Genomic DNA, 11,987 nt, shown 5'->3' with positions numbered 1-11,987 from the left:
ACAAATGCGCTTTACACAATTGATGTGTGTATGGATTGGGATAACAGTTGTATGAGCCCCTAATAAAATGTTTTAAAAAAATTTAAAAAAAGGAAAAAAAATAAAATAAAAAAAGATCGACCAGGAAAAGACCCATGTTCAAGATCTCTGGGTAGCACAAATAGTTTTATAAAAATCAGTTGTGCATCTATTTAAAAGCATTGCTTCAATGACTAGCATTTTAGTGCTGTCATTGCAGATTTATTAAATAATGCTAATGATTGAACTACTGAATTATATGATATGCCAATAAAACTATTGGTGGGGGTAATAAAAAGGACATTTTAAAACAAGAAGAAAGAAAGCCTTTGAACTTACAAAGGGGCCTTAAAAAGTTCCTGGACAAACTGAATTAAAACATGGGTTTTTCCACAAGCTTTTTGAATCCCTCACATGTGGACAAGCCCATGTACATATCTATTAGAATTGTTGGTGCTTATTGATATGGTTTCAACTCATAGCAACACCATGTTACAAAGTAGAACCATCCCGTATGGTTTTCTTGAATGCAATCTTTACAGAAGCAGATTGTCAGGTCTTTCTATCACAGGATTGTTGTGTAGGTTCAATCGGTAAACCTTTTTATTCAAGTGATTAACTATTTTAATAAATTGTGAGGATACAGGATAGGGAGAATTTTCTACCTAGGCTGTAAATCTTTACAGAAGGCTGTACATTTTTACAGAATCAAACTACTGCATCTTCCTACAAAGGGGCTGGTGGTCCAAACTGTTGACCTTTCAGTGAGCAGTAAATATTTAACCACTATACTACTGGGGCTCCTTTACTATAAACTAAATAAAATAAGTACTTAATTTAAAAGGAAAAGCTATGTCCTAGAGGTCACCTATTAGCCAAACAGACACACCTACAAATAGTTAAAAAAGAAAAAGTAAATAGTAACACTCCTAAGGAGCACAGTGCTCATAATTAACCACATGAGATCAAGAGGGCAGCATTACCCCCAGAACAAAACTCCTAAATCAAAAAGTTGCAGGACAAAAGGACAAGTGGATAGGAAAACCTAAGAAGGAAGTGGGAAAAAGTGTGATTACATTGAGACAATTACATCTGAGGCTTAAAAATACAATGTGTGTAAACTTTTGACTGGAAAATTACTTTGCTCTGTAAACTTTTACCAAAGTAACAATACACACATATACAAGAATGAATGCAAACCAATTTTTTTTAAGTCTATTTTATTGGGTTTTCTTTACAGTTGAAATATATCAAAAGGCTGGGGCTGGGTGCCAACTTTTTCGTGCCATTATGCAATTTGGTGATTCGAATCTAAAACTGTTCTTAAAGAAGAAGACAAAGATAAACAAAAATACCTATTTCCCACATCTGTGTCTGCATTTCCCCTAAAAATAAGCTGAACTGAGAATTAAAGCAATAAAAGTAAAATTGGAGAGGACTGAATCGTATCTTCACCATTCCTCAGGGTTGACTCTAAGGAGCACTTTGGCCTTACTTAAAACAGATCGGTTTGGCTTTTTAGCGGTCCATAGCACTTTCCACATTCTTCTCCAGCACCACAGTTCAAATGCAATAACTCTTCTTCAGTCTTCTTTATCCAATGCCCAAGTTATTATTTTTTTAATGCCCAAGTTTTACATGCATATAAGGCCATTGAAAATACCGTGGTAAAAAAAAAAGGAAATTAAAAAGAAAATACCATGGCTTGGGTCAGGCCTTAAGTATGGCCAGAGTGCTCCTTAGAGGCAAGGATGGCAATACTTGTCTCACGCGAGTTGGACATGTAGTCAGGAGAGACCAGTCTCTGGAGAAGGACATCATGTTTGGTAAAGTAGGGAGGCAGCAAAGAAGACGAAGGCCCTCAAGGAGGGGGACTGATACAGTGACTACAACAATGAGCTCAAGGAAGATAATAACTGTGAGGATGATACAGCAGGCAATATTTCTTTCTGTTGTGCATAAGGTCACTATGGGTTGGAACCTACCAGGTGGCACCTAACAACAACAAACAGGTAAAGACATCCTTGCAAAATGTGATACCATCTCACACATGCAAACATGATGCCGATCAAAACAGCAGAACACTAAGGCAAGTGAGGTTGTGAGAAGACTGGAACTATTAAATGGGAGGGGGGGGGGGCTCTTCAAAAAGTTAATGGAAAAATAGAAATGAAACCTAACAGAATTTTTCTACTACGCACTTTTTAAAGCCCCTTCATACACAGATGGATGGGACTGCAATATTGTAAAGCCTATGGGAATAATACAGTGCTTTCTCAAAAAGCTAGACACAGAAATACTTTATAATCCAGCATTTCCAGTTAGGTCATATCCTAGAAATGTAAGAACAGGAACACAAAGATATGTACACATCCATGTACATGGCAATATTATTCACAATATCAACAAGATGGACACCTAAATATTAAAAGTCCATCAACAGGTGGATGGATAAATTGTATTCAAACCGAATGGAACACTAGGAAATAAAAACCTCACAGCCATCCAGTCGGCCCCCATGAGTTTAAGAGATTAACTTCTCACAGGAGTGAGTAGAAAGCCTCCTCTTTTTCTTGCAGAGTGGCTAGTGGTTTCACACTGCTGCCCTTGTGATTAGCTGTCCAACACTTAACCTACTACACACCATGAGGGTTCCCTCAATGGAATACTACACAATGATAAAGAACAATGATACACCTACAAAATACTTTACAGCATGGGTGACTTTCAAGGGTATTATGTGGAATGCATAAGTGAAATACAAAAGGATAAATATAGAAGGAGACCATTTTTATATAAAGAACAAGGATAGAAGATGAAGCATTAAGACTTAGAAGTCTTATTAAAAATATCACCAACTACATATATGTTCATATATCAGTTTATATTTTTAAGCTAAGTACATAAGGGTACAAAATTTTAAAAACTCAAAGAAACAACAACGTTTGCAAAACTGTACCCTTCAGTTATTTTGTTGTTAAAATAGTAATCACGTTCAACTGTGATCAGCATGACTGGCAGTTCAAAACCACCAGCAGCACCTCAGAAGACAGGGTGGTCTTTCTATCCCATAAGCAGTTTCAGTCTTAGAAACCCACTGGGGGTTGCTATGAGTCAGCATTACTCAATGGCAGCAAGTTAGGGGTGGAGGTTTTTTGTTTCTGTTTTTTTGGGGTGGTAAGTGTTTTAGCTTATTTCCTAAAGTTATTAATGAATTATATGAATAATTAAGTTTGACCCTAGAAAGACTTAGAACAGCAATTTCCAACCTACTAGGCTTCAAGCAAGTGTATGCCCAGCATTGCTACAGGTGTCTACAGGTCCACCTGTTCATAAATATAAACACCAATAGTCACTTTGTTTTGTACATATATGCCATTGTGAATGACAGAATGACACTTTAACATATTAGTAAATTCAGGAACTATAAAAATTGCTCTTTAATTTTTAAATATATAATACTTTTACATATTTTAAAAACAAGAAAGATATGCAGTGAAGAGTTCACTCCTACTCATTTCCATTTGCATATCTAAAAGTTCCCTCGTCTTGCCTCAGGAAACCACTATTCTTAGTTATTTAGGCATCCTTCCAAGTTTATCATTAGATATTTTCTAAATCAACAGATTCTCACAGGCACATGTTACAAAATTTTCTGTTAAAAAGGACTTATTATTCTTTATTTCTTTGAACAATAATCCAAATTGTAACCAAATACATTACAGAGAAACTTCAAGTAACCATTCATTCCCAGCACCGCCAAAGTAAAGAAACTTTTTTTTTTTGGGGGGGGGGGGCAGGGGTGTTCAAAAAAAAAAAAAATGACACTGCCAATGAGTTCACTCTAACTCATAGTGACCCCACAGGACACGGTGGAACTGCCCCTGGGGTTCCCAGGCTGTAACTGTGGGAGTAGAAAGTCTATCTTTCTTCCACAATGGGGCTGGTGGTTTTCAAATTGCCAACCTCCCAGCAGCCCACTGTGCCACCAGGGCTTCCTCAAAGGGATGTGAGTGTCCTGATAAACTACAAGTGGCTTCAGAACTAAGGTGAACCAGCGTTTAAATCCTAATTCTCCCACTGACCTGAGTTTCTTAATTTGTAAATAGAAAATTCCTAAAGGGGTGCTGAGATAGTTTATTGTGCCAGCTTGGCCGATAAACACAAGTGGGATTAACTGTAGGGCAGAGAGATAAATGGCTTGGTGAGCCTCGTCTTTCTTGTCTCTCGCGCTTTGATCATCGGACCAGTGTGCGGCTGCCTTGCTTGTCCTGTGCCTCAATTTAAAGGCTACATACACTACCTGTGGGACACCTACCCTGTGGACTGTGTCGCTATAAGTTAAGGTACCTTTAAGACATCTCTGGAGCTGGGGACTGGCAGTTGGTGACCTGCCTTCTGATTGGCTGCTGTGCCGACATAGCCTAGCTCTCTCTATAAATAGAGGAATATCTGGCAGCAGACTAGACTTGAAGGACTGCTAGTCTCTCACAACTCTCTCTCACAGGAGTGAGTTGAATTGAGCCATTTGTAGTGCTTTATAATTTAACTGTTCATTTCTTGTATTATATAGTTATCTGTATATGATTTAACAGTTCATTTCTTGTTATATATCTAATTTTCTTTATAAATAAATATATTAAATTATCAGCATTTTGGTTTTATCTCTCTAGAGAACCCTATCTAACACAGATGCTGTGAGGATTAAATAAGGTGATATTTATCTAACGCAATTAGCACAGTCTCCCTGACAATGTCCAAAGTACATGAGATGAAGTTTGACCATCCTTGCCTCTAAGGAACACTCTGGCCATACATCTTCCATGACAGATCAATTTGTCCTTTTAGCAGTTCGTGGTACTTTCAATATTCTTCTCTACCACCACAATTCAAGTGCAATGATTCTTCCTCGGTCTTCTTTATGTCCAACTTTCACATGTATAAGAGGCAACTGAAAATACCATGGCCTGAGTCAGGTGCACCTTAGTACTCAAGGTAACATCTACAACAACGAGGCCATGTGTAGCAAATTTATCCTTGCTTTTCAATATTCTGAAGAGGTCTTGTGCAGCAGGTTTACCTAATGCAACTCATCGTTTGATTCCAAAATTACATTTCTTCCCATATTCTGCCCACTTACTATTTGTTCCGAGTCTGGCTTATTCAATAGTAGTAAGGTTCCTGAGAGCAGGGATGAGTTCTGGGACCACCACTGTATCTTCAGCACATGGCACTCTATTTCTGGCACTCAATAAATATTTGTTGAATAAATGAATTACTTATTTCCCTAATTTTTAACGATAGCAAAAAGTAATCCAGGAACGACAATCCCCTTAGGACCGATAATGAGAACAGCGATTACAGGAAGGTAAGGGGAAGGTGAGGAGAGAAAGGGGAAACCGATGACAATGATCTACATATGATCCCCTCTCAGGGGGTCGGACAACAGAAAAGTGAGTGGAGGGAGACATCAGTCAGTGTAAGACATTAAAAAAAATTAATTATCAAGGGTTCATGAAGGAGCGAGGGTGGTGGAGGGAGGGAGGGAAAAAAATGAGAAGCTGATACCAAGGGCTCAAGTAGAAAGAAAATCTTTTGAAAATGATGATGGCAACATATGTACATATGTGTTTGACACAATGGATGTATTTATGGATTGTGATAAGAGCCCCAAATAAAATGCTTTTTTATACATTAAAAAAAAAAAGACTAAAAGTATAACCAAAAAAAGGGAACTCACTGCCGTGGTTTATTCTGACACATAGCAACACTAGAAACTTTTTTTTCCCAATAAAAAGGTAGAGCACACCAGGAATGAAAACATTATTTCTAAAAACTAACACAACAGTGTTTTCTTTGCAATAGTAAAACTGTCCAGATTTGTGAATGGATCACCAGTGTGTTATTATGTAAGTAATCAAATAATGCTCATAAGTAAAAGGAATCAAGCACTTCTACATGCAACACAATCACATGGATTTATCTAAAATGCATTGTGATCAATGAAAGTTGCCATACAAAAGAGTATACGCTATAAGATACATTTACATAAGATTCTACAAAATGCAAAATAATGTACACCAGATTCATGATGGCCTGGTACTTGTGGGAGGGTCAGACAGACTGCAAAGGAGTACAAAGAAGCTCTTAGGGGTGATGAAAATATTCTACATGCTGCTTGGGGAAGATGAGGGTGTTCTCACAGACAATACAATTATCACACTTCAAATTGCACAGTTTAAGTGGTATTTATACCTCAAATAAGCTTATAATTTAAAAAGCAGAATACTGCATATAGATGAACAAGAACAGGACAATATAGTGGTCAATGAAATCTAATTTTTATGCATACTGCAAACAGATGTTATGAAGAAATATTTTGTTTAATCACAGAATCTTATGCTTACTCTGTAATCTTTTAAAAAGTCAGTTCTGTGTATTAAAATAAATTTCCCTTGAGTATTATGAGAATTTTTTTTTAAAGATCATTTTATTGGGAGCTCTTACAACAATCCACACATCAATTATATCAAGTATATTTGTACATATGTTGCCATCACGATTTTCTACACATCTACTTTCTATTTGCGTCCTTGCTATAAGCTCCACCCTTCCCCATATTGCCCATCCTTAAGCCAATTGTTGCAGCCATGAGTCAATCCATCTCCTTTGAGGGCCTCTCACGAGAAATTATTTTAAGACTTTTACTGCCACAACCCAAGAGTCACATAACACCCATTTTTCAGTAGTTGTAATATATTTATCTATACTGGAGAAGGCTTAAATGCCTTTATCTTTACCCTGGAATGAAGTTCAGGGACTTATTCTGGGTATTCTTGTGTGTTTGGCGTCTGTTTATCTAAATGTCAAAATGAGCTATCTAAAATAAATAACATGGAAATCTTGCAGTAATGGGGCAAAGAACTGAATGACCAAAGCAACAGTATCCATTTCCCAGAACACCAACTTCCCAGGACAAATAAAACTGGATTTCAGAATACCACTACAATTCAGACATAAAATAGTATCCTATTAACATCCCTATTAAAATGTCCCTAATAAAAAAGGAAGAAATGTCCCTATAAAAGTTGAAATAAACTTAAATTTCTAAAGTCAATGAATCAATAAGTTTATTACTTTTATAATGTTATTGGTATAAATCCTGTTGTAAAGCAAATATTTTCAAAATTGAATAAACACTTTCCAAAAAATTAGTTCTTCCAAAATTTATATGTATCTGTATCTAATTCTGTGGTTCTCAACCTTCTTAATGCCACGACCCCTTAATACAGTTCCTCATGTTGTGGTGACCCCCCCAACCATAACATTATTTTCATTGCTACTTCATAAATGTAATTTTGTTACTGTTATGAATCGGGTGACCCTTGTGAAAGGGTCGTTCGACCCCCAGAGGGGTCACGACCCATAGGTTGAGAATCGCTAATCTAGTTTATAAGATATTTAATTGTCATTCTGAAGTATTTCTTTAAGTTCCAAGAATGAGCAGGATGGGAAGATCAAAATTATATAAGGTATCACTTGAGAATATTCCTTAAGCTGATGCTATGTTGGTCCCTGAGACTACCTTAGGTTTGGTGATTTATTAGCACTCTAGTGTCTGACCTTCATCAATAAGTTCTTCAAATCATCTTCATTTTCAGCAAGTAAAGTTTTGTCACCTGTATATCCTAGGTTATAATGAATCTGTTCATAGAGTATTTGCTTAACATGTAGGCTAAATTGTAAAAAGAAACAACCCTGTGTCAGGGTAGACTAGAGAAACAAATCCAGGAAGACTCAGATATGTATAGAAAAGAACTTTATATCAAACAGTAATTGTACGTTGAGAAAACATCCCAGCCCAGTCCAGATCAGGACCATAAGTCCAATATTAGCCCAAATGCCCTGATACCAGTCTATAAATTTATCTTCAGACCCACGCAACGCATGCAATGTCACTGAATGCAGGAAGATCACAGGCCGGTGGGTGGAAAGTCTTGTGGATCCAGTGGTGGTGGAAGCATCTCAGCGCTGGCGTGGGTTTCCATGTGGTTCCTCCAGCTCCAGGGCTCTAGCTCCATCAGTGTAGCTCCACATGGCTCCTCAACAGGAATGTGTTACAGAGCTAGACTCCACCCCTTCGCAAGGTGACAGACTACACTCTGCCACACACCTTTTCCAATAGTGTAACTGCTGCCATACACCTTTTCCAATTTTAAACCACATAGTATTCCCTTGTTCATTCAATGAATCATATCAAGCTACACATGAGCACTATTAAGTATGCTGGAGTTTCCATTCTTCATATTATCCATAATGTTATAATCCACAAAGTTAAATGTGTGTACATAGTCAATGCAGATAATATCTTTGTTATTCTCTGCTTTTAGCCAAGATTCATCTGACATAAGCAATTATATCCCTTGTTCTATATTGTTATCCAAATCCAGCTTGAACTTCTGGCAGTACCTTGTCAGTGTAACGCTATAGTCCATTTTTCATAGTCTTCAGTAAAAAGTTACTAATGTATTATTTGATTGTTTGGTAGTTATTTGTATTGTGTGATAATTTACTTAACCATTACACTATTCTTGGAAAATAATTAATATGGTTCTCTTCCAGTCTCAAGTTGGCCAAGTAGTTGTCTTCCAAATTTCTTGACACAGATAGATGAATGATGTGTCTCAGTATTACACCTAATTGTTGAAGCATCTAAATTGGTATTCCATCAATTCCTGGAGCCTGCTTTTCGCCACTTTACACTATGTTGGTTTACAAAAGGTTTCATAGGAATTCTCTACTTTCAGATAGTGGGGAAATGTTTTAATTCACCTTTGTTTGTTTTTGAGTTTTCATTATTATTGCTTATTGTTATCAATATCCCTAAAAACCTGATCATCCTTTGGGGGTGGGAAAGTACCAAAGGTTCTTACAACTATCTGTTCTGTGGGGTTTTGTTGAATTTCAATAAACCTGTTATAAGAAAGAATATTATATGTACACATGAATCAATACAAATATTTTATTTAAATAATATTCAAGGGGGGGTTTGAAAAAGTTCATGAAAAAATGGGATAAAAAGATGATAGAATTAAAAAAAAAAAAAAGATGATAGAATTATCCCATAAACTTTTTGAAACCCCTTCATATCTATAATAAGTCAAAATGTATTTGCAAAAACTAAAAATATAAGAAGAAATAAAGCAATTAGGCTGAAATTCCTGAAAGGGAATAACTTTAATGCTTTTGAAGGAAGCACAAAAAGAGATGCTAATTGACTGAAAAGAATTTTCCATTCATAGGATATAAAAAAAAATGGCTATAACAAGGTGCACGAAGCACAATTCCTACTACAAGACAAAATATTTTTTAAAGTTTAGTAAAGAATTTTATAATCATGTTTTTTATAAACCTGCCAACTTTAAATAAAGCCAATACAGGTTGAGGTTACTACCAATATAAATAGAAAAAATGTATACAAAGAATTCATCATTTTCTAGGAACTAGTCCCTATATAAGTTCAAATCATAAAATATTACTTGGAAAGAACCAGAAAACAATTTTATCCATTAATAAAGAGAAGCTTTTATTACATTTAACATCTCTGACAAATTACTTTTGTAATTTGTTAACATTTGTTAACATCCTACATTTAACATCTCTGACAAATTACTTTTGTAAAGGAGCGTTGCATCACTAATTTAAAAGGAAATGTTGCATACAATGTTGCAAAGCACCAAACTAGAAGCAAATGAGATGTCTTTCTCAAGATAAAGTTGATTTATCATAAATATGGTTAGTTTATCAGTGACGCTTATAACATGTCACTCTTATCAGTGACGTGTCATCTTATAAGTTAACCAAGAAAAGTGGAAAAATGCATCTTTAAGCCATGATTTAGGACATACATTCCTACACGTATAAGTGAAACATATGCAACACTCATATTTTCTTTTTGTTGTAGTCGTGGTTGTTTTAATGCTCGTCACAGTCCACAGATTAAAAAATACTAATGTGAAAACTGAGGAGACATAAACTCCTCAAACACAGTGGGTAAATATTACATCTCTTTGAATAAGAAAAATAGGTGTAAATATGGACCTCTTATTGCTCCCAAGCCAGTGGATAGGGTAACTGTAAACTATCTTGCAGTTACCCTCTTTTGTTATAGCTGTACTTTTGATCAAATAAACATTGATTTCTATAACTTTGATTAATACTGAAGAACTTTATGTGACAGGTGGGGAGGTGATTTTCTATTTCCTATAAATGTGTATACAGAGTGCATATGTCTCCACATACACCTAAATATTTCTTAGAACTAGAACTTTTTCTATTAATTTGTGCCTATCTGCTATCTTACAATCATATAGCTATGAAACTCTATGTAACCAAGTCTGAAAATATTCTTATATATGAGTGCAAACCAATATTCATTTAGGAAACATACTAATTTGTAAATAATTTCCTACAGTTATATTCTTTCTCTTAATTTGTATCACGTTCTCTCTATTCCAATTAGTACTTTTTTTTGGGGGGGTCGGATAGAAAATTTCAGTATTTGCTAAATATTCAATTATCCCTTTCAACAGGAGGGGACAGAGGGTGAGGAGAATCACTGGTCAACCTCAACAACTGAAAATGTCAAGACACTTCCTTTAGGCTCAGCCCTAGGACCTAGACCTGAAAACCTCAGTACATAAGGAACTGATTAGCAAGGGCAATGTTACCACATCTTTGATCTTCCTTTCAACAGCTGCTTACTATTCTTTACTGTCACAATTACTATAATTAAACAGACTCTGCCTTTTATGTATTGAGACTTAGTCTTCATCTTAGTGCTGCCTAACAAATGCCACAAATGGGTGGCTATAAAGAACCGAAATTTATTTTTTCACGGTATCAGAGGGAAAAAGTTCAGCGTCTCAGTCATGTTAATTCCTTCTGTGTTCTCTCATGTCTGGTTTCTGTTGATCACTGGTAATTTTTGGTGTTCTTTTATTTGCACAGGGTCCTCACACGGTGTTTTTCATTCCCAGTGTGTGTCTCTATGCTTATTCTGCTCTTTTTATAAAGTAGATAGGACTGGCATTAGGACCTACTCAGCTATTAACTTGTGGCACATTAACTTAACAAAAGAAAAACTCAGTTTCCAAACAGCATCACATGCATCTTTTTGGGGGAAATACCCACAGCTTTAATCTCTTTTTTTTTTTTTTTAACAGATGGCCATTGGGTCTCCGCTACAGCCCCCCTCGTTCTCAACAATGTTTTGTTTGTTATGTATCTACTGATGCCTAGTTACCAAGTCCATATGACTTCTCATGATCGCACTGGCACTGCTTCTTCCATGTGGACTTGTTGCTTCACTGCTGAATGGTGGCTTGTGTAACTTCACGCCTTTAAGACCCCAGACGCTGTATCTTTTAATAGCCGGGCACCATCCGCCCTCTTTACCATATTTGCTATTGCACCCCTTTTGTCTTCAGCAATTGTGTCAGGAGGGTGAACATCTCAGACTGCCTATTGGTTAGAACAAAATATTCTTGTATTGAGGGTGGGTGTGAGCAGAGGCCCAAAGTCCATCCCCTACCTCAGTGCATTGCTGTATAAATATATGGTCATGGGCAATACCTCTATTTTTGTGGATTAATGTATTTACATCTGCACACCGCTATGTTTATACCTCTATCCACTGCTTTGCTTCCTTGATCTTTCCTGTTTCCTTTTACCTTCCTCCTGCCCCATTGTCACTTTGCCCTTCTTTTTGCCTCTTGGTACCTCCTCTGAGCTAGTTTGCTGTTGCCCTGACACCCTGCCCCATACACAGCTTTTATATTAAAGGAGACAATCCAGAGATGGCAGCAAACAAAGAACTCTGATGAATACCTCTTCACCTTGTACCAAATCTGTCTTCCATCCAGCAACTACATCATTTCTTCAAGGAAAAGAGCCCAAGCTTCTGTTGT

General features: G+C 36.5%; 1 protein-coding gene across 1 annotated transcript in view; it reads right to left on the bottom strand.

The window, feature by feature from the left end:
- The window catches only part of BMPR2 (bone morphogenetic protein receptor type 2), a 96,200-nt gene extending 84,434 nt beyond the window's left edge, over positions 1 to 11,766 (bottom strand). Inside the window, exon 1 of the mRNA XM_004701754.2 lies at positions 11,751 to 11,766. Within this exon, the coding sequence (XP_004701811.1) occupies positions 11,751 to 11,766 (16 nt within the window). The remainder of the gene's footprint in view (positions 1 to 11,750) is intronic.
- Positions 11,767 to 11,987: the final 221 nt, after the last annotated feature.

The sequence above is a fragment of the Echinops telfairi genome, unplaced genomic scaffold, assembly GCF_000313985.2.
Source record: "Echinops telfairi isolate 266 unplaced genomic scaffold, ASM31398v2 ScPeMD7_3;HRSCAF=10, whole genome shotgun sequence".
NCBI classification, from domain to species: domain Eukaryota; kingdom Metazoa; phylum Chordata; class Mammalia; order Afrosoricida; family Tenrecidae; genus Echinops; species Echinops telfairi.
Note: the sequence above shows the minus strand (reverse complement) of the source record. Positions and strands in the feature narration are given on the sequence as shown.